The following is a 23404-nucleotide window of genomic DNA, read 5'->3' on the forward strand; positions in this document are numbered from 1 at the left end:
TGTAGTTCCAACTTTTCTTTTTAATTAATAAAGGCTGAATTTGTAGAGTTCCATAAAGAAAGATGCCCTTTAACACATATCAAGTAAAACATTAACATTTCTCATTGAAAAAGAGGTGTGTGGAAATTCAGTTGCATTTTCATGGTCGGTTCGGGGGGGGGGGGGGGGGGGGGGGGTTGACCATCACAAGAGTTGGTATGGGAGGGTAAATACATTCACTCTACGGGATATAACATGTGCTTAGTACAAATGGTTTGTCTCTAAAACAGTCCATCGTTAGTACTCCATTCTTCATAAACTACTGCTAGAGAGGGTGTGTGGCCTAAAACCACAGCGCTATAAATAGATGCATGTATTAGGTCAATTCAGACAGACTATTGTTTTTAATTTATTCCTCCCTCAACTCAGTGTGCAGAAAAGGCTTTTTGTGGTGCAGAGTGCTCACCAGCAGGGGAGAGGACACAAGAAGAACAAAACCAAAATAAATCACAGAAACTTGGATATGTCTATAAAAAAAGAACAGTACATCATAAAAAAAACCTAGTGGCCACCAGTTGCAAGTTTATGCATTACACACTATTCACACTTGTACAATAGGAAATCAAAGGAGTCTGCCCACTTTTCAAACAGGCTTATGAGGCAGCTATTCTTCTGTAATGGACTTTCTATGATCACTGGCCTTTTGCATACCTGACGTGTGCAGACTCACTAACACTATTGTATTGCGAGCACAGCAGATGCTTGGGGAGAGAACAGACTTGAATGGTTGCTAGGCACTGCCTTTCTTTACTTCCAATACACCGTAGATTTGATCTCTCCACATAGAATTTTCATATCCAGTATAGTATATGAACAGTCCTAGTATAAAGAGGAAGTTGTGTGAAGATGTTCTGAGCAGCTGCCATGTGGTTGGCACCTTCCTCTGTGCCAGGGACCTCTAATGGAGGTAGGTTGACTGAACCCGTGGCAGGCGTGGGTAAAAGGACATCAAATCTCTATGTACATAAAAATGTTTGTGCTCTTTGAGAGGCAGGGCATCCAATGGCGTTGTCTCGCTCACTGACCCCCTCACTCTCTCACTGTGCTCTCACACACACTTAGGAAAACAAAATAACAAAATCCCATGCACAACATACACATTTTTTACACTCTTGCAAACATCAATTTACAAGGAAATTAGCTACAGTTATTCATGTATGAACATAAAAAAGCTTGTTTCTGTATTATTTAGCGAAAATGAAACTTAAGGTAACTACTCAAGTAATTTGACTGTTTTGTCTTGATTCACCCTGGAGATGGGGGTGCCCCCTTGGTTAACTGATCAGGAGCCCCTCCTCCCCAAATGCCTATGCTGGTCACCGCTAAAAGTTCCACAGGCAAAGAAAATGTAAATTTTAGTCTGATTCTGTCACCCACAGGCTTCTTCTTACCATAGTATTCTAAAAGCCCACCAGTGGTGTAGAGACTAGATGTTTCATACGACCCCTCACCCCATTTCCATGGCAACACTTATTCAGAGAGCATGCGAGCAGGTTGCCCAGCAATGAGGGAGAGCTGTGGCAGGGCGAGTGGTGTTGCAGGCTGAGGAGGGTGTGAGAGAACCCCCCATCCCTTTAACCCACTTGAGCTACAGCTCGCAGCCTTCACACTTCTCTTACCTAAATTGTCATGGCAAAGTGTCCCCCCCACATTTCACAATAAAGTGCTTCAGCTAACAAATGAACAAAAAGATCTAATTACAAATCTACAGATTCCTTTGCTCTTCAGGATTCCTTCCATGTGTGTAACAACAGTGTGTGTGTATTCTTGTACTGTAAAGTGTGTGTTTGGGCGTTTGAGTGTGTGTGTATTTGTTTCAGTGTTGGCCAGACTGCCTGCCTTTAAGTTGACTAATCTCATATACTCCTTCCTTCCACTTCAATACTAAAGATGATGTCAGGCGGGCATCACATCATCCTTCTTCTTCTATCCCAAACCAATAAATAATCACAACAGCATTAATAACAGAGTAAAAACCTTTACATTATTATAATAACAACTGTGAATTGCATTAAAAAGTTTTCTTTTTCATCGGTGTATAAGTCTCTGGGTTGTCATTGTCCTCATGTCAATCTCTTTCTTCTGGTACAAAATAATTTAAAAAATCCTGCAAGTCAGAAACAAAAAGCTGGGTAGTTTGTTTGATCTGGTGGTGTGTGTCCTCGTCCCACTCTCTTCAAGGAGTCGGTTGACAGACGGCATGCGAGAAGATGCCTGCGTCTTGTTCATGTCCTGTGAATGTCTCAGTTGCAGGATCATTGGATCATCTTTGGTAGTGAATGTGTGCATCATCTCTTCTGCACTTCAGCGGTCAGTCTGCGATGCCAAAGAAGGTTTAATACTATGTCGTGTTGCTGTTTGCTTAAACTCAGAAAAAGATAAAGAATCTGAAAGTTACTTGAACTGCTACGTGAGTGAACATTGGGGTTCTGTGCTTGTTCTCAAGTTTCTATGGTTAGGGTAGAGAGTGGTCCCTCTGGGCAGAGAAGGAAGGCAGGGAGGTCACAGCTGCCCCTGATGTGTGTGTGTGTGTGTGTGTGATCTGCTACTCGTACAGTGTGACGGTGCAGTAGCAGAGGGCAGAGATTCTCCGGTCCACACTGGCCTTGTCTGTTGAGGAGACACAAACACAATCAGAACACAGTCACTGGAGCGGATGTTCCATGTCACAATGCCTTGGCTGCCATGCCACACACTCTGTCAAAGCATCATAATGCACTCTAAACCTACTCTGATTGAAGCCTCATCTGAATGCAGCTCAGAGATAGAGTAAGTGGTTGAAGCAAGCCTGTGAGTGCCGGTTACCATTATGATAAGGGGTCAAAGGGATTGTTCTCAAGAGACACTAGTTAACACACTTGACTGTCCATACTAATATCCATGTCCACTACACCAGAGTCTCTGATACACTACAATGTGATAAGCTAGTCTGGTCTCTGACAGAGCCTGTTGGGGGAGTCTAGCCTGGTTGTCAGATGGATTTGTGCCTTTGGCCATACATGACATATCAATGGCGTGGCAGAAACAGACTGGTATCCAATCTATAGTTGAGGACGGTGGGTGGATACTTACACTTGGCCACATTTTCAATGTCTGCAGGGTCCTGGAGGATCTTGGAGAGGCCATCTAGCAGCATGGCAGCCTTGTTGTAGCGGTAGGCTATGTCCTCCGTCTGCTGAAACATCTCATCCAGAGCTGCAGACTGCACTGTTTCCACAGCGTGGTTGTAGATGAGTTTCTCTGCGGTCACACTGTTGATCTCGTCTACAAAGCGCTGCTTGTCGGAGAAGAAGTGGTTCAGCTTGTCTGTGAGCCGACGACACAGGGAGATGCAGCTCTTGTAACGCTCGTTCAGACTCTTCACCACTGAGCAAGGGGAGGGAGGGGGAGAGAAAGCTAGTTATGCTCAAAATAAACTAAAATAATGATATCTAAGTATTATACATGCATCTGGATACTAATGATATTTTAAGTTAGTGTGCCGTTTAAAAAAAATGTATTTTCTTCCATAAATACTATAGTGTAATGGTACTGTTACCGGTCTGGGGACTTCTGTCTTACCCTGCTTGACTGCGCTGGAGGGGTTGAGCTTGGCTGATTTAATCTGGGCCTTGGCCAGGTGGAGGGAGGAGGCTAGGAGCTGGGCAGCCTTCATGTACAGCACCAGCTGCTCCACCTGCCTGTAGAGGGCAGTACAGCACACATTACTAACCTATACATCTTACTTCTTTTCATGGCTTTTCTTTCTAAAAAAATAAAAACATCCTTTTCTTTCACAATATTTATTTAAATTGTGATGAAACAGCGTTTTTTGTGCATCACTGACGAAATGCAACAGGTTTGGGTCCGAACTAAAACCAAAATACATTCAGTTAAACTGACCCTCCCCGCATATTTGGTCTCTCCCTTACCCCCACTCCTTGCTGAGCTGGCTGATCTGGTCCACTACCACACTCTCCTGAGGGGGGTAGAGGGAGGCAGCCGATATACCCAAGTCTGCCCCTCCTGCTCGCACCGCTGCGATATCCAGGACACAGTCAGTGAAGGACAGCATCATCCGTAGGTGCATCAGAGTGTCTGTGTGCTCTCGCTGTAGTCACAAACACGTGATACAGGTCAGATATCACATAAAAACGTGTGCAAATAGAAATAACACACACACACACACAGAAGGTCCCCTCTCTCACCTCCATGAGTGTCTCCTCAGGTAGCTCTGGGGCCTCGAAGGTGATGAATCCATCCAGGCTGGGGGGAGAGGTACCGTAGGGGACATAGCGTAGGCTGCTGGGACCTGCCTCTGCCCCCCCTTGGGGAGGGGTCCCAATTGCCATGCCTGGAGGAGAGCCCACATACACTCGCCCACTGGTGGAGCACAGGGAGCCTGCCGAACTGTTGGAGCCCACTGAGAGCGAGAGGGATATAACTTTATTGTTCATGTGAGTCATTTTGTAGACCTATCACTTTGGCATAATTTGATTGCTCTTTTCATTGGTTGAATTTGAATTCTAAGGAATTTCAGATTTTAAGATACAATTTTCTATTTATTTTCCAGAACAATGTTCAGTCCACTGAGACAGACTATTATTGATAGTACCCACTAAGATGGACAGCACAAGGAGAGGGAGAGAGATTGCCCACTAAATTGCAGTTATGTACCTCAGGGGACTGGCACTGGAACCACTACCCCTGAGTGAGCGCTTCACTCCAGGTAGGCAACATTGAGTGTCATAGTAATTAGCGTTAGCTAGGAGGGTGTAGCTTTGGGAAGTGGGATTTAGCAAATGGTTAGCCTAGCAGGTTAGCCGCTGACGCAGTGAGCGGTCTCACCTGAGGTGGTGCGCGGCCGGGTGCCCAGGTGGCTGCAGGTAGGGGGGGTGCTGCTGTTGGGGGGCGAGCCCACGGTGAAGAGAACGGTCCGGGGACTCGCCGCCCCGCCCTGAAGCTGAGCCAGCCCAAACGGTCCTGCCGGGGCTAGGGAGGGAGGGGGCGGTCATTCACACTAAGCCAATCAAGCTCTCACAGGAAGTGCCTGTCAGAGCAGCCAATCCAAGCAGTTCATGCAGGGCGAGAAGCCATGAAGCAGAAAGACTGGTGAGTCTTTGTATTAGTCTTGTTCTTTGGGACAATGACAAGTGTCATCTACTAAACCATTTTTGTCCAGGTCAGTTTACTAGCTAGGTTATTTCTTACTAAACTCTTTAATTTCACAACCCATTTTCTGTCTCCAGCTGTTTTCTATTTAAAGGTACAAACATCTGTTCCATTAATTATACCGGTGAGGACAAACTACAACAGTGTGTGTGTGTGTTTATTTACCTGTATCCATGGGCCGCTCTGTGTTGAGGCTGTCCGTGCTTCCCTGGTAGGGCTGTCCCCCTAGAGTGATTCTGATTGGCTGTTCAGACAGACGGCCAGTACTGACAGACCTGGGAAGAGAAATACATGCAGAACACATTGAGATGAACAAGAGATACACTATATATACAAAAGTGTGTGGACACCGCTTCAAATTAGTGTATTCGGCTATTTCAGCCACACCCGTTGCTGAAAGGTTTATAAAATCGAGCACACGGCCATGCAATCTCCATAGCCAAACATTGGCCGTAGAATGGCCTTACTGAAGAGCTCAGTGACTTCGATGTGGCACCGTCATAGGATGCCACCTTTCCAACAAGTCAGTTTGTCAAATTTCTGCCCTGCTAGTGCTCCCCCGGTCAACTGTAAGTGCTGTTATTGTGAAGTGGAAATGTCTGGGAGCAACAAGGCTCAGCTGCGAAGTGGTAGGCCACACAAGCTCACAGAATGGGACCGCCGAGTGCTGAAGCTCGTAAAAAGTGTCTGTCCTTGGTTGCAAAACTCACTACAGAGTTCCAAACTGCCTCAAAGCAATGTCAGCATAATAACTGTTTGTCGGGATCTTCATGAAATAGGTTTCCATGGCCAAGCAGCTGCACACAAGCCTAAGATCACCATGCACAATGCCAAGAGTTGGCTGTAGTGGTGTAAAGCTCGCTGTCATTGGCCTCTGGAGCAGTGGAAACGCGTTCTCTGGAGTGATGAATCACGCTTCAGCATCTGGCAGTCGGACGGACTAATAATGGTCTGGGGCTGTTTTTCATGGTTCGGGCTAGGCACCTTAGTTCCAGTGAAGGGAAATCTTAATGCTACAGCATACAATGACATTCTAGACAATTATGTGCTTCCAACTTTGTGGCAACAGTTTGGGGAAGGCCCTTTCCTGTTTCAGCATGACAATGGCCTCGTGTACAAAGCGAGGTCCATACAGAAATGGTTTGTCAAGATCGGTGTGGAAGAACTTGACTGGCCTGCACAGAGCCCTAACCTCAACCCCATCGAACACCTTTGGGATGAATTGGAATGCCGACTGCGAGCCAGGCCTAATTGCCCAATATCAGTGCCCGACCTCACTAATGCTTGTGGCTGAATGGAAGCAAGTCCCCACAGCAATATTCCAACTAGAGGTCGACCGATAAATTGGTCGATTAACCGATGTCAAGTTTTTCATAACAATCGGTAATCGGCATTTTTGGACGCCAATTATGGCCGATTAAATTGTGTGGCAGGCTGACCACCTGTTACGCGAGTGCAGCAAGGAGCCAAGGTAAGTTGCTAGCTAGCGTTAAACTTATCTTATAAAAAACAATCAATCTTCACATAATCACTAGTTAACTACACATGGTTGATGATATTACTAGGTTAACTAGCTTGTCCTGCGTTGCATATAATCAATGCGGTGCCTGTTAATTTATCATCGAATCACAGCCTACTTCGCCAAATGGGGGATGATTTAACAAAAGTGCATTCGCGAAAAAAACACAATCGCACGAATGTACCTAACCATAAACATCAATGCCTTTCTTAAAATCAATACACAGAAGTATATTTTTTTTAAGCCTGCATATTTAGTTAAAAGAAATTCATGTTAGCAGGCAATATTAACTAGGGAAATTGTGTCACTTCGCTTGCGTTCATTGCACGCAGAGTCAGGGTATATGTAACAGTTTGGGCCGCCTGGCTCGTTGCGAACTAATTTGCCAGAGTTTTACATAATTATGACATAACATTGAAGGTTGTGCAATGTAACAGAAATATTTAGACTTAGCGTTGCCACCCGTTCGATAAAATACGGAACGGTTCCGTATTTCACTGAAAGAATAAACGTTTTGTTTTCGAAATGATAGTTTCCGGATTTGACCATATTAATGACCAAAGGCTCGTATTTCTGTGTTTATTATATTATAATTAAGTCTATGATTTGATATTTGATAGAGCAGTCTGACTGAGTGGTGGTAGACGGCACCATCGTAAGCATTTATTCAAACGTTACTGTGTTTGCCAGCAGCTCTTAGCAATGCTTGATTCACACGCTGTTTATGATTTCAAACCTATCAACTCGATACCGATTAATCTGCCGATTAATCGGTATATATTTATTTCGGTCCTCCAATAATCGGTATCGGCGTTGAAAAATCATAATCGGTCAACCTCTAATTCCAACATCTAGTGTAAAGCCTTCTCAGAAGAAAGTAGGCTGTTATAGCAGCAAAGGGGGAGCAACTCCATATTAACGCCCATGATTTTGGAATGAGATATTCAACAAGCAGGTGTCCACATACATTTGGTCATGTAGTGTATATTACCCACACAGAAAGAGAAAGACCATAGTGCTCACATTACCTGCCAAAGGTGGTCCTACTGGCCTCAGGGGCAGACTGGCGCCCACTGGGATAGGGGGTGCAGTGGTGGGCACAGATGTCCCGTGCGTCCGCCAGGGTCTTAGTGGGTGTGGGACTGTCTGCCAGGGCCATCAGGTTACAGGACGCCTGCGTCTTAGGGATCTTGAATGGAGCCGAGATGGGCTGAACAGGGACAGAGGTCAACAGTTACTGGGAATACTCACTCCAAGGTTGTGGCAAGTAGGACCGTAGCAAAACAGAATTGGGCTTATGATTAAAATATGCCAAAATGGTTATCAACTTAACCGACCTTGGTGGGGGAGCCAATGATGGTGGGCAGCGGTGACTTTGTCAGCCAATCAGAGGAGCGGGGAGAGGAGCCCAGGTGTTTGGTGGGGGAGGTGCCCAGATTGCCAGGGCGACCCAGATGAGGGGAGTGGCTGGGGGGGTAGTTGGAGGTGGAGGGCTGGATGGGGTCTGACAGCTGCTTGTGGAGTTTCTGTCTGGTCTGGTAGACCTCGGTAAGGGTGGGGGCACTCTGAAGGCGAGCCCCCAGTAACTGGGACGACGGCACTGGAGAACCTAAAGGAGACACACAGAGTCATTCATACAAGTCATGTATCATTTAATGTAAAAGTTTAAGTTTCATCAGTTACATTAGTGTCAGTGGAGTTGGCCCATACTGATCTAGAGAAGATGTACAATTCACCACTAGATGGCTCTACAGTTTTGAAATTTGTATTTTTCCACTGTAAACCAAGTCAAAAATAGCAGCAGTGAAGGACCAACTAGGTTAATGTTTTTATGAGCCTCTTGTTCATTCAGAGTATTGCTGCTGAGAAGTTCAAAAAGACCCCGGAAACTGGTTTCTTCTTTAGCAGGTCATCAAGTCTATTGGTTTCTTCTTTAGCAGGTCATCAAGTCTGGGTTGTTTCTTCTTTAGCAGGTCATCAAGTCTGTATTGGTTTCTTCTTTAGCAGGTCATCAGGTCTGGGTTGGTTTCTTCTTCAGCAGGCCATCAGGTCTGGGTTGGTTTCTTCTTTAGCAGGTCATCAGGTCTGGGTTGGTTTCTTCTTTAGCAGGTCATCAGGTCTGGGTTGGTTTCTTCTTTAGCAGGTCATCAGGTCTGGGTTGTTTCTTCTTTAGCAGGTCATCAGGTCTGGGTTGGTTTCTTCTTTAGCAGGTCATCAGGTCTGGGTTGGTTTCTTCTTTAGCAGGTCATCAGGTCTGGGTTGGTTTCTTCTTTAGCAGGTTATCAGGTCTGGGTTGTTTCTTCTTTAGCAGGTCATCAGGTCTGGGTTGTTTCTTCTTTAGCAGGTCATCAGGTCTGGGTTGTTTCTTCTTTAGCAGGTCATCAGGTCTGGGTTGGTTTCTTCTTTAGCAGGTCATCAGGTCTGGGTTGTTTCTTCTTTAGCAGGTCATCAGGTCTGGGTTGGTTTCTTCTTTAGCAGGTCATCAGGTCTGGGTTGGTTTCTTCTTTAGCAGGTCATCAGGTCTGTGTTGGTTTCTTCTTTAGCAGGTCATCAGGTCTGTGTTGGTTTCTTCTTTAGCAGGTCATCAGGTCTGGGTTGTTAATCTCCAGGTTTTCCAAAGGAGACAAAGTACTAACTGTATCGGCACTGTTTTTCTCAAGGCAAGTCCTTCCTATGACACTGTGGTTGCCATGGATACTGGCCCCGTGACACACTTCTGAAATCTGCGTGGACGGGTGGTTGAAAGGCTCTAGCTCCCATACACACAACCTCCCTCCCAGAGTGTTAATGGAATACTTGTTATTTCAAATAAAACCTGACTCATGGCTTTGTCAATCATAAACATCCACCTCAGGGGAGGGGAGAGAGGGAAGAACATGTAAACACTTCTGTAGCTGCCCTTGTCTGTCGCTCTTTAAAAGTCATCCTAGGCTGGGTTTCCCAAGAGCACTAAGATCATATGTTGTCCATTTAGCTTCAATGGAATGAAGATCTTAGTGCTATGATGTTTTTGGGAAACCCAGCCTTGTTCTATTGGTCTGTCTGTCTACTGAACTCACCTCCTGAGGAGCTGCGGCTGCGGGACTCATGGCCCTTAGTGTGTCCACAGCAACAGTGACCCAGCTGCTCTGGGATTGTGCCCACTTGAAGAGAAACACACACAGACATATTAATGCAGTGTTGCATTAGATGTCAACAGAAGGTTTCAATGTAAAAGGATTATGATGCCAGGCGTGTTGAATGATATGAGATGGGGACATGTTGGGGCATGTTCTTACCCAGAGGTGAAGGCGAGTATGGGCGGGAGCTGCCTACGGAGAGACGTCTGCCTGTCATCTGAGGGCTGCAGTCTGCAGAGCTGGCGGACCCAGAGCCAACCTTAGGGAAACCCATGGGACTGGTGTTGGACCGCCTCACTGTACCAGACCTGCATAGACCACAAGCACACACAATGGAGGTTTAGATATCACAAATATACAATACATGCATAACAAAAATGTTATACACATTCATTGTTAGTCCACCAGAACCAACATCACCTACAGTTCATGAACCCCCTTTTTAGTTACAGCGATGCTCTAGTTTCCAACCACTATCCTTCATGTTATCATCAAATAACACTTGAATAACCTTTCTAAAACATCTGAAAACATGAACTTTTGGCAATGAGCTTAGCTAGATTCTATTCCCTCAGCTCAGTGTCTAACAGTTGCCTTTTTTCACTTGGCTCTAATTTCAACTTCCGGAGTTATTCAGCAACCGTCAGTTTGCTGCCAAGACCACCCTGTCACGCTGCAAGCACTTCCAACATGGCTGTTAGCCTACCCTCGCGAAAAAACAAGCATGTCGGAACATTGGTTTAGCAACTGTTGTGCTGACAGCGAGTACTCTTCCACTCTCTCTCTTTTTGCCTCACTTCCTCTCTTGAGCTTTCTGGAGTTTCAAAAAAAAGATGTATGACAGAGAAAGAGTAGGCAGCAGGCGGGCACATATGGAAGCCAGTCTTCCCCTGAGATGTCTGCACAGTGTCTGTCTGCTAGCCTGCTGTGCTAGCTCTCTACATTCATCTCTTCTTGAACATAAAGAACCGGCGCTAAACGCTAACTCGTTAACTAGCCAGACACGGTCAACGACAGGGTAGTCGGTCTATGACAGAGAGCTTAATCCTCCTTGGAGGACACAGAGTAAGACCCAGGGCCAAGGGAAAAGGGGCAGCAGTCGGGGGAGCCTGGCTACTCAGTACCCACTGTCCAGGCTTTGGGGCCCTGTGGTGAGGGTAGGTAGGGGGCAGAGGGTTCACTGTGGAGCTAGGCTACTCCAGTACCGCATTCCCATTGTGGATTTACCCCAGTGTTTTACCCAAAAGACTCAGACTTTTCTGTTTCCTTCTATGCGGGCCAGCACCCATGTCTCATTGGGCTCCGGTGGATTTGCTCCAACTTGTAGCCAAGGCAAGGCCCTGGGTACTTCTCAGCTTGAATTTACATAACAATGGCTAACTTTGAACATTAACACCTTCTCGCAAAGCAACAGACTTGATGCAGATGTTGTTGATTCTGCTTGCCACAAGTCTTTAGTGTCACAGTCCTGATGGAAACACAATAATAGCAGAACCTACATTAACATAAAACGCTGGCTGCTTGGAAAAGCACCACAGGAACACTATACTAATCCCTGCGGCAATGTTCTTATCTCATCTCACAACAGTCAATAGAAGCACAACAATAAAACGAATTTGCCTCTAAAGGAGATTCAAAACCTCCTCCTATTCCCTTCCTTTCTATGTCTTGAAACACTCCCCCCATCACACCACAATATAACAAGCAATATCCACTGACTAAACTGATGAAACTTAGTGAAACTTTACCTGATGCAATAACTGACAATTGAAGGTGAATTTTCCTGTTCCCACCCAAAGGTTAGTCATAAGAAATCCAACAACATGAAAGACTAGTCTCTGATCAGCCAGGTGTGACTGTATGCACACACAAGACAAAAAAATGTCTTAACCATGACAGTTGTACTTCGAGAACCACCCAGGACACGGGCACCTCAAAACGCTATACAGCTGCACCGTTGAGAGCATCTTGACTGGGTGCATCACCGCTTGGTATGGCAAATACTAGGTATTCGACTGCAAGGCTCTACAGAGTGTAGTGCGTATGGACCAGTACATCACTGAGGCCCAGCTCCTTGCCATCCAGGAACTCTATACCAGGCTGTGTCAAAGGAAGGCCCTAAAGCCACCCAAGCCATTGACTGTTCTCTCTGCTACTGGACGCCCTAGTGCTGGACGCCCTACTACTGGACGCCCTACTGCTACTGGATGCCCTTTTCCCCAGACAGTGTCTCTTACCTGGGGGAGCTGTAAAGCGTGGTGGTGGGGCTGTTGGAGAGGTTCTGCTTGATGCGCTGGTAGTTCCGCACCTGGGTGGGCACAGGGATGGGGGTGGTCTCTGCCCGGGGGGACACCATGGGGGTCTGTCCGGTGGTCTGCGGCTGCCTGGAAGGGTGAAGTGGGAAGAGCAGGCCCGTTAGCCAGTCTGTCTGCTAGTTCTGCCAAAACTGCACCATCTGTTCAGGAATGTCAACACCCACAGAACTATGTTAAAAAATACTTCAGTCCTACCGAGACGACATTTGTATAAATAGAACGTAGAGAGCGCAACAGTTGGACTAAATAAAACTCTAGGCTGACTCAAAGTTTCTAACTAGGCTATGTCTCTGAGTTCTTTGTTTACTTCTACACATATGGCATTTTCAACTGAGGCTGGGTGAGGAACTAAACGTCAGTCCTGCTGTAAGGGGGCTGGCGTCACCCAGAGGGGGCAGGGCTGTTGTGTAAACCCACGCGTATCTGCCCAATCAGTCGGGAGCAGTCTGTGCCAAGAGGAGGAGTTATGGGCGGGCCTGAAGAAACTGTGGTTTGTGGGCTCAGCCAATAGCACGTGCTGAGCCCTCCTCCTTTCTATCAGACACAGAGGGACAGGAGGGAAAAAAGCCAGGCTAATTTGCATTCCTTTGTTATTCGATTGGTACAAAATGTTCCCTGAGCAAAAGTCATACACGGGTCAACCATAGGGGGTTCACTTGGGTTTAGAATGAAAAAGGGAAAGAGAGGAAGGGGGGAGGAATATAAATGTTATAGAACAGGACAGATTCAGCCTAGCAGCATTATGTAATAAGATGATTAGTGGGGGAGGGTGTAGACCAGAGACATGGGAATAGACTGAGAGATACACGTGAGGCACGCGACCACCCGTCTATTCTGTACAGCAGCAACACACAGACAAAGACACAGAGGGGTTCCTTTGTTTGCTTTCCACTCCGAGAAGCAAATAAACACATTTTACAACAAGACACACATTGCCATAGCTTTCGATTAGACACAATCGCCCTTCAAGTTCCAACGATGAGTCAGCATATAGGGAGGAGGTCAGAGACCTGGCAGTGGTGTCCAGACAACAACCTCTCCCTCACCAACAAACTTTCATGGTCCAAACACACCAAGACAGTTGTGAAGAGGGCACGACAACGCCTATTCCCCCGCAGGAGACTGAAAAGATTTGACATTGTCCCCAGATTCTCAAAAAGTTCCACAGCTGCACCATTGAGAGCATCCTGACCAGTTGCATCACTGCCTGGTATGGCAATTGTTCTGCATCCGAGCGCAAGGCACTACAGAGGGTAGTGCGTATGGCCCAGTACATCACTGGAGCCAAGCTTCCTGCCATCCAGGACCTCAATACCAGGCGGTGTCAGAGGAAGGCCCAAAAAATTGTCAAAGACTCCAGTCACCCAAGTTATAGACTGTTCTCTCTGCTACCGCACAGCAAATGATACCAGAGCACCAAGTCTAGGTCTAAAAGGCTTCTTAACAGCTTCTACCCCCAAGCCATAAGAATCCTGAACAATTAATCAAATGGCTACCCAGACTATTTACATTGACCCCACGCCCTTTTATTTTTTACACTGCTTCTACTCTGTTATTATCTATGCATAGTCACTTTACCTGTGCATAGTCACTCTATCCTGTACCGCCGCACATTCACTGTGTACCGGTACCCCCTGTATATAACCTCATTATTATTATTCTATTGTGTTACTTTTTATTACTTTAGTTTATTTAGTAAATATTTTTTCTTAGAACTGCATTGTTGGTTAAGGGCTTGTAAGTACGCATTTCACTGTAAGGTTGTATTCAGTGCATGTGACAAATAACAATTGATTTCAACCAAAAGTAAAAGGGCCATAAAAGGTTAATCAAAGTGACATTTAAAAAGGGAAAACAAACCAACTATTCCTGTGGTTTATTCTCTAACCTCAGTACACTGTATTACCCCATGCAGTCATTCAGTTTAACACATTCATTTATCCCCAGAGCAGGTCGTTAAAATCTGTTGTGTTCGAACAGAAGCTAATTGGGACATTGGAGCTACACAGGGTGCTCTCCCTAACAAAAGGCAGTTTTTTAGGTCAGTGTTGCTTTACTGTTGACCCGTTTGTCTTTACTGCATCTACCCAGAGGGGAATGGAAACGCAGCACTGTCTTTTCCCTCTCCTCCTCTGTGTGCACGCTCTCTCTCTAAATACTCTCCCCTTTTTCTATTTGCTTTGTGTCTGCCCGTTGCCCTCTCCTCATTCATCTAGGCAGCTGTTCTCTCTTTCTACTTACCTTCTTTCTACTCCTTTCTTTTCTCCATATTTATCCTTAGTAGTGGCTCTGTCTCTCTGCACTCCCATCTCCCTCCCTCCCTCCCCCTCTCATTCCCTGGCTCAGGAATCGATTAAGGACAGACAGAGCACAGGGGAAAAACAATTGACTGTGGGAGGTGAGCTGACTGAGGGGTGGGATCCTCCAGGAATAGAGAATGACTCTCTGGCACTCAGACTAGCTCCTCACCTCACCTCATCCACAATAGAGAGTGGTCACAGAGGGGCAGGCTGAGTATTAACCACCTTGCAGTACAACCAGGAACCAAGGGAAAGAGAACAAAGAGGGGAGGAATGGGGGAAAGGGACAGACTGAGAGAGAGTTAAAGATGCAGCCCAGGATCTTAAGTACTTAAAAACTATTAACATATTTTACGATTTGCAATTCGTAACCTTTGGAGCATCACTTTAAGAGACAGGGTAAAGAGGGGGAGAGAAAAACCATCACCCCAAAGATGAATATGGAGAGATGGTGAGAAAGGAGGAAAGCAGCTATTTGTTTGAGGAGATCACGAGGGGAAACAAACTAAGGAATAGATGAGGGTGACTACAAAACTGTGAGAGAGAATGGAAACCGAGTGATAGAAAACAGTATTACTGGAGGCTGTTTACAAAGAGAGAAACCGAGTGATAGAAAACAGTATTACTGGAGGCTGTTTACAAAGAGAGAAACCGAGTGATAGAAAACAGTATTACTGGAGGCTGTTTACAAAGAGAGAAACCGAGTGATAGAAAACAGTATTACTGGAGGCTGTTTACAAAGAAAGAAACCGAGTGATAGAAAACAGTATTACTGGAGGCTGTTTACAAAGAGAGAAACCGAGTGATAGAAAACAGTATTACTGGAGGCTGTTTACAAAGAGAGAAACCGAGTGATAGAAAACAGTATTACTGGAGGCTGTTTACAAAGAGAGAAACAGGGAGAGGAACATGGGGAGTGAAAATAAAATTAAAATTATAGATGACAGTGGAGAGCATTGTCTTGCTGCAGGCTATTTACAAACACAGAGTGTGGGGGTCACACGAGACAAGGAAGTGGTGTTTGTGCCTCTGCTCTCAGTGTGTGTGTATGTGTGTGTGTGTGTGTGTGTGTGTGTGTGTGTGTGTGTGTGTGTGTGTGTGTGTGTGTGTGTGTATATATATATATATATATATATATATATATATATATATATATATATATATGTGTGTGTGTGCCCAAAGCGATTTCCTGTGTGTGTGTAAGAAATCTATTCTTATACCACAGGCCTGCCTCGTCTGGGTGGTTCAGGATATAACTGACCTATACACAGTAGCCGTTTATCTGAGACATCTACACAATTTTGACATGAACAAAATGCCTTATTTAGGCTTTGACATAGCTTCATAGAGATGGAAGACTGATATATTGCTTTCAGAAACAAATAGCATGTCGTTTATGACTAAAGAGTATAAAACACAGCTGCTGTGCACACTGACAGACACACTGAGATGTAGCGTGTTTTATGTAGCGTTCTACATAGACATGTCCATGTGGAGTAGACAGAATGACTTACTCATGCAGAGCTCATTCACAGCACACAGACACACACACAATATCTGGGGCTAAAATAGCAGCATGCACATCAGACTGGTTAATTTTTCCATCAGCTATTCAGTCGGTTTTTAACGTTGATCATTTCACCACACATATGTATTGTGTTATGTTTTGTGTCAACCATTATTAGGTCTGTCCAATGTGCTATAAATCAAATTGATCTAATACCTAAAAAATAGTCGGACAGTGGAAATATCCTGAAATATCCCAGCTTAGGGACACAAACAGACTGTTTGTTAATCCTCTCTGAGTTTAGGTTACATTTCTATGATGCAAGAAGTCAACAGTGAAAAAATGATAGATTTCGATGGAGCAACACAGTCAAGCCCAGGGGAGTCAACAGAGGAACCAGGCCAGGTCATCTAGATATTGTGGTCCTGGGAGTTCTTTTGTGTTCTGGTATTCTCTAGTATGTAGAGGAAGTGCAGGGACGGGGTTTATGTTCCTTTCTGATGGTGGCCGGCCCAAATCAGACAACAACAATATGTTAAGAGCTGAAGTTGATGACGTTACACTCACCCTCCACACCACTCTGCGGACGCCCGACGCCCCACTGCTCCCATTGGCTGGTCATCTGAGGAAGAGGAGGGAGAGGGAAGTGAGCGAACCAGACAAGAATAGAAACCATGCCACATTAGTGAATTAACTGACTACCCATACCACCACTCAAAATGTGTCTATTTGGTCAACTGTCTGTGTCAAGTGTGAGCAGGTGCTCAGTGTGTGTGTTTTATAGCAGGTGCTTAGTGTAAGAGAAGTGCTGCCAGTAGGCCTAATTAGTGTAATAAGGAGTAGCAAGTGTTCAATATTTGTGTGTGTGTGCGTGTGTTCCTGCAGACTCACACGACTCTGTGGAGAGGTGTGGCACCAGGACAAAGTCATCCGTGTCACTGGAAGAGTTCTTGCTGCTGGTGCTTCCTCCAGACTCCTTAGACAGCTGCAGGTAGTTTGGAGGGCCCAGGGGGGGCGATGACAGACAGTCCTCAGGTAACGTCTGCATGTCTGGGAGAGACTGGAGAAGGGAAGGGGTATGTGTGTGTTGTAGTGAGCAAAAGGTGTGTGTATGTTGGTGGGGGTAGGTGGTGTGTGTGTGCGTACAACCGTGTGTGTGTGTGTGTGTGTGTGTGTGTGTGTGTGTGAGTGAATGTGAGGAGCGTAGGGCAAGAGAAAGAAAGCAAGAGGATTAATCTCAGTGAGAGAGAGGGCTTGGGCTGTACAATTCAATTAGAGCCAGACTGGGCTATCTAGACTGTCAAAATAATGCAATCACAGTGGGCAGAGAGAAAAAGTACATCCCTGGGAAACTCAGTTTGTCTGTTTTCCCACTGAGCTACTGTACAAAGTCTGGATTGTTCAGTGCTCAGTGTTGAGGTGTGGTGCTATGCCTTGAGGTACAGATAAAGTCAATTGTTGTGGAATGCAACTATGAGGTGTATAGGCAGTCAGGATTAATTTACGGCAGGGGAGTTGTAGCGAACAGAGGGTGAGCTGCCACAGGTGATGTCGGTCACAGCGCTAGGGCAGTTGGGTACTGGAACAGGACATGCTGGAGAAAAAACATACAAATACACGTTTTCACACAAGACCTAAGTGCTCTCAACATCAATGCCATCTCACAATACAGCTATGATACCACAACATGTATTTCCCTGTTATTGATGAAGGAAGTTCTCATCTATCTACTCACATTTTTTGATGGCAGACACTGGATCTAAGAAAGGATGGCTGAAAAATGCATCTGAAACAACAAGACAGAAGTGTGAATGTTAGACAAGTAATAACCAATTGATGGATAACAAACACTTTTGTTATAAATCATTTCCTTTCTAGAAGGGAAGTGGCGTCAGAACTGACCGAAGTCCATCCTGTCCTTCTGGTTCCTCTGCAGCAGGCCTAGCAACAGGTTGCCAAGGGGAGGAGACGTCTCCCTCGGGATGCTGGGTAGTAGAGGCACAGACATACATTCCGGTTAAAAACACAACTTTTCAGCCCAAATGGCCTCGATCAGATAGTTCTTAAAGCCTATCACCTACATGGGCAGCAGCGACTTGTTCTTCTCATAGAACATCCTCAGGTCCTGGGGACTGTTGGCCTAGAGAGAGAAGAGAGAGCGCACAGAGTGACAGGGGGTTTGTATACTACTTCTATAAATGCACACCATGGGTGACATTTTTCTTGCAGAGGCATGTGCTATTTTCCTCGCACAGTTTAATTCTGCTTTGTGAGAGGAAAAAAAGATGCCCCATATCAACTCCCTCTCTCCATCCTACCTGGAAAGGTGGCTTCCCTACGAGACACTGGTAGACGACCGTCCCAATGCTCCACATGTCTGCCTTGGCGTCATAGTTCTGAGACATGATCACTTCCGGGGCCTGGTTAGAGGACAGAGGTTAGAGGTCATGCTCTGAAAGGACCGTTCCAGCTGCAGGTTGCTGAGTAAGCAAAGCTGTTGTCACAGGAGAACAAGAGACTTAGACACAACAGCCTTATACACACAACAAACACTAACCCGCATCCACTCACCATGTACATGGGGGAACCACACAGTGTGGCAGCCATCATGTTGCTCTGGAGATATCGTGCGAAGCCAAAGTCAGCTGAAAGAGAGAAGTCCATCAGTCAGTCAGTCTGTCTGCCTGTGTCTGTCTGTCTTATTAATAACAACTACTGTCGGAGTGTCACGACTCCTATTCCCAAGCCTCTCAGACACTAGACAATTGGGCACTCAACACGAGTGACCACACCTTCTGGGAATAGCATTGTGCAAACTAAATATAGCTGTGAGGTTCAAAACAACTAACCATGACCTTAGCTAGCTATCATTGTGGTGCATCTTGATACATGATATATTACACTTGTGTGACACAATAAGACAAATCATATGATGGCTAACAGTTCATAGATAGGCCATCTCTATATTTACAGTATAAACAGTATTTATATCATATAAACATTATGAAGTTGTGTATATACAGAAATAACACTATATGCAGAATTGAAGGGATAGTTGTCTTTTTGAAGGTTTAGCTAAGTTTTAGCTGAGTGTGTGTGTTGTGTTTGAGGAGCTGGGTTGTTCAGTCACCTATTTTGATGCGGATGCCGTTGATGCTGGATCTCTTGCGGCTCGTGTATGACAGCAGGATGTTCTGTGGTTTCAGGTCTCGGTGGATGATGCCTTTACTATTGAGGATCCTCATTGCTGCTGCTATCTGCTGGAGGAACACCCTCAGAGTGTCTTCTCTCAGTGTCCCCTTGGCTAGGGAGAGCAGAGAGGAGGGAAAAACAACTTACCCACAATCACTCATTATACAGTATTAACCTGTCTGGGCTAGGGGGCAGTATTTTCACGGCCGGATGAAAAACGTACCCAATTTAAACAGGTTACTACTCTGGCTCAGAAACTAGAATATGCATATTATTAGTAGATTTGGATAGAAAACACTCTGAAGTTTCTAAAACTGTTTGAATGGTGTCTGTGAGTATAAAATAACTCATATGGCAGGCAAAAACCAGAGAAAAAAATCCAACCAGGAAGTGGATTGTAGTTTTTCAAGACTGGGCTTCCACTTCGTAAGGCTTCCACTAGATGTCAACAGTCTTTAGAACGTGTTTCAGGCGTTTGCAGTCAACAGAGAGCGAACAAGACCTCCTGGAGTCTGATGACCGAGAGAATGACAGGCCACAATTACGCGTGTTCACGTGAGGAGGTAGCTGTGTTCCATAACGTTTTTCAAGACATTGGAATCGTCCGGTTGGAATATTACTGAAGTTTTAAATTAAAAAGGCCCTAAAGATTGATGTTTTACAATGTTTGACATGTTTCAACGAACGTAAATATAACTTTGTCATGAAATTTTCGGCGCGCTTCCTACATTTGGAGTAGCTTACTGAACGCGCAAACAACAAGGAGCTATTTGGACATAAATTATGGACTTTATCGAACAATACAACATTTATTGTGGACCTGGGATTCCTGGAAGTGCCTTCTGATGAAGATCATCAAAGGTAAGTGAATATTTCTAATGCTATTTATGATTTTAGATGACTCCAAAATGGCGGGTATCTGTATTGCCTGGTGTATTTTTCTGAGCGCAGTACTCAGATTATTGCAAAGTGTGCTTTCCCCGTGAAGCTATTTTGAAATCTGTCACAGTGGTTGCATAAAGGAGATGTTCATCTATAATTCTTTGAATAACAGTTCAATATTTTATCAATGTTTATGATGAGTATTTTTGTAAATTGTTGTGCAGATTCACCGGCAGTATTGGAGGCAAAATATTTACTGAACGTCACGCGCCAATGTAAAATGCTGTTTTTGGATATAAATATGAACGTTATCGAACAAAACATACATGTATTGTGTAACATAACGTCCTAGGAGTGTAATCTGATGAAGATCGTCAAAGGTTAGTGCTTCATTTCGCTGTGTTTTGGGTTTTATTGACACAATGTCCTTGCTTGGAAAATGGCTGTCTGATTATTTTTGTCTATGTACTTTCCTAACATAATCTAATGTTTTGCTTTCGCTGTAAAGCCTTTTTGAAATCGGACAATGTGGTTACATGAAGGAGACGTGTATCTTTAAAATGGTGTAAAATAGTCGTATGTTTGAGAAAGTTGAATTATGACATTTTGTTGTTTTGTTGTTTTTCAATTTGCCGCCCTGATATTTCACTGGCTGTGTCCCGCAGGTACCTAGCCCATAGAAGTTAATGTATTGGCACATAATGTATGAAGACCAGGGATGCAGTGGTAAAAGAATACTACACCCACACTGGCTATTAGGATATTTTATCTATACAAAACTACATTACCCATACTACACTGAAATCTCTATAAAGGACATTACCCATCCACTATGCACTAGCCTAGAGGCCACAGATACAACTTTTTACAACCATTTTACACACTAACGTTTCACCCACACTGATCATTAATATGCATTTACATTTTTATATTTCCATTTTAGTAATTTAGCAGACACTCTTATCTAGAGTGACTTAGAGTAGTGGGTGCATACATTTTCATACTTTTCCCCTGTGGGAAACGAAGCCCACAACTCCGACGTTGCAAGCGCCACGCTCAACCAACTAAGCCACATGGGACTCATACAAAACATTTGCCAGCAGTTATACGCACTCAATACCTCCATCTCCCTTAATGACTGATTGCCTCTGCTTACATTTAAGCAGGGGCGTTTTAGAAGTGGGAGGGGACATACAGTTGAAGTCGGAAGTTTACATTCATCTTAGCCAAATACATTTAAATTCAGTTTTTCGCAATTCCTGACATTTAATCCTAGTAGAAATTCCCTGTCTTAGCTGAGTTAGGATCAGCACTTTATTTTAAGAATGTGAAATGTCAGAATAATAGTGGAGAGAATGATTTATTTCAGCTTTTATTTCTTTCATCACATTCCCAGTGGGTCAGAAGTTTACATACACTCAATTAGCATTTGGTAGCATTGCCTTTAAATTGTTTAACTTGGGTCAAACTTTTCGGGTAGCCTTCCACAAGCTTCCCACAATAAGTTGGGTGAATTTTGGCCCATTCCTCCTGACAGAGCTGGTGTGAGTCAGGTTTGTAGGCCTCCTTGCTCGCACATGCTTTTTCAGATCTGTCAACACATTTGTCTATAGGATTGAGGTCAGGGCTTTGATGGCCACTCCGATACCTTGACTTTGTTGTCCTTAAGCCATTTTCCACAACTTTGGAAGTACGCTTGGGGTCATTGTCCATTTGGAAGACCCATTTGTGACCAAGCTTTAACTTCCTGACTGAGATGTTGCTTCAATATATCCACATAATTTTCCAACCTCATGATGCCATCTATTTTGTGAAGTGCACCTGCACCTCCTGCAGCAAAGCACTCCCACAACATGATGCTGCCACCCCCGTGCTTCACGGTTGGGATGGTGTTCTTCGGCTTCCTCCAAACATAACGATGGTCATTATGGCCAAACAGTTCTATTTTTGTTTCATCAGACCAGAGGACATTTCTCCAAAAAGTACAATCTTTGTCCCCATGTGCAGTTGCAAACCGTAGTCTGGCTTTTTTATGGCGGTTTTGGAGCAGTGGCTTCTTCCTTGCTGAGCGGCCTTTCAGGCTATGTCAATATAGGACTCGTTTTACTGTGGATATAGATACTTTTGTACCTGTTTCCTCCAGCATCTTCACAAGGTCCTTTGCTGTTGTTCTGGGATTGATTTGCACTTTTCGCACCAAAGTACGTTCATCTCTAGGAGACAGAACGCGTCTCCTTCCTGAGCGGTATGACAGCTGAGTGGTCCCATGGTGTTTATATTTGCGTACTATTGTTTGTATAGATGAACTTGGTACCTTCAAGCGTTTGGAAATTGCTCCCAGGATGAACCAGACTTATGGAGGTCTACAAATTCTTCTCTGAGGTCTTAGCTGGATTAATTTGATTTTCCCTTGATGTCAAGCAAAGAGGCACTGAGTTTGAAGGTAGGCCTTGAAATATATCTACAGGTACACCTCCAATTGACTCAAATGATGTCAATTAGCCTATCAGAAGCTTCTAAAGCCATGACATCATTTTCTGGAATTTTCCAAGCTGTTTAAAGGCACAGTCAACTTAGTGTATGTACACTTCTGACCCACTGGAATTGTGATACAGTGAATTATAAGTGAAATAATCTGTCTGTAAACAATTGTTGGGAAAATTACTTGCACAGAGTAGATGTCCTAACCGATTTGCCAAAACTATATTTTGTTAACAAGAAATTTGTGGAGTGGTTGAAAAACGAGTTTTAATGACTCCAACCTAAGTGTACGTAAACTTCCGACTTCAACTGTATATATATATATATATATATATTTTATCCAGTCAGATAGACGCTCCAAACAGCCTACCCGACCGCTAGGAGGCGTCCACATGGTCCTAAAGCACACCGTTTCCTAGTTTTGTATTGCATTCCAATTATAAAACTGGGGGGAACAAAAATGCAGAGTGTGTGTGTGTGTGTGGGGGGGGGGGGGGGGGGGGGGTGAAAGTTGCACCCCTTCAACTGCACCCTGAATCCAAGGGAAAGCAACATGCACAAAATGCTTATTCTGCAAGTAGTCTACATCTTTTATGCAAGCACAACTGATTAGGGTAGTAATTGTTTGAACACTAGCAGCCTAAGTAATACAAGTATTAACAGTGAATGTTAGCTAGCATACGAGGTCAGGCAGTGGAGTGTGTCTGGTCCCTGCCTGTACTGGTTGCAGTGAAACAACAACATTAGCTAATCCAGTGAGCTGCTAGCTAAAAGGATTCCTGGGTAAAACAAACCATTAATCGTCACAATGGATCTTATTTCAATCTAACCGTGCTTACACACATTAAATCAGGGATTTAACAACATTCTCTCTAAAGTACAACAGAGGTAACTTCTTC

General features: G+C 44.6%; 1 protein-coding gene across 3 annotated transcripts in view; it reads right to left on the reverse strand.

Moving 5' to 3' along the window:
• Positions 1-23404, reverse strand: part of LOC115206463 (serine/threonine-protein kinase ULK2) — an 87867-nt gene continuing 64463 nt past the window's right edge. For 2 of the 3 annotated variants that reach the window (XM_029773494.1, XM_029773496.1), the window contains 21 exons: positions 19081-19254; positions 18522-18595; positions 18269-18370; positions 18032-18090; positions 17853-17935; positions 17686-17736; positions 17456-17544; positions 16842-17010; positions 16518-16572; positions 12066-12212; positions 9988-10136; positions 9769-9852; positions 8047-8318; positions 7738-7919; positions 5356-5465; positions 4867-5010; positions 4227-4441; positions 3951-4129; positions 3601-3719; positions 3112-3405; positions 1-2649 (listed from right to left, as the gene is read on the reverse strand). In XM_029773494.1, the coding sequence (XP_029629354.1) occupies positions 2585-2649; positions 3112-3405; positions 3601-3719; positions 3951-4129; positions 4227-4441; positions 4867-5010; positions 5356-5465; positions 7738-7919; positions 8047-8318; positions 9769-9852; positions 9988-10136; positions 12066-12212; positions 16518-16572; positions 16842-17010; positions 17456-17544; positions 17686-17736; positions 17853-17935; positions 18032-18090; positions 18269-18370; positions 18522-18595; positions 19081-19254 (2816 nt within the window). In that variant the 3' untranslated portion in view covers positions 1-2584. The remainder of the gene's footprint in view (positions 2650-3111; positions 3406-3600; positions 3720-3950; positions 4130-4226; positions 4442-4866; positions 5011-5355; positions 5466-7737; positions 7920-8046; positions 8319-9768; positions 9853-9987; positions 10137-12065; positions 12213-16517; positions 16573-16841; positions 17011-17455; positions 17545-17685; positions 17737-17852; positions 17936-18031; positions 18091-18268; positions 18371-18521; positions 18596-19080; positions 19255-23404) is intronic. The other variant, XM_029773495.1, reaches the window with a different exon arrangement.

Source organism: Salmo trutta, chromosome 13, assembly GCF_901001165.1.
Source record: "Salmo trutta chromosome 13, fSalTru1.1, whole genome shotgun sequence".
Classification (NCBI taxonomy): Eukaryota; Metazoa; Chordata; class Actinopteri; order Salmoniformes; family Salmonidae; genus Salmo; species Salmo trutta.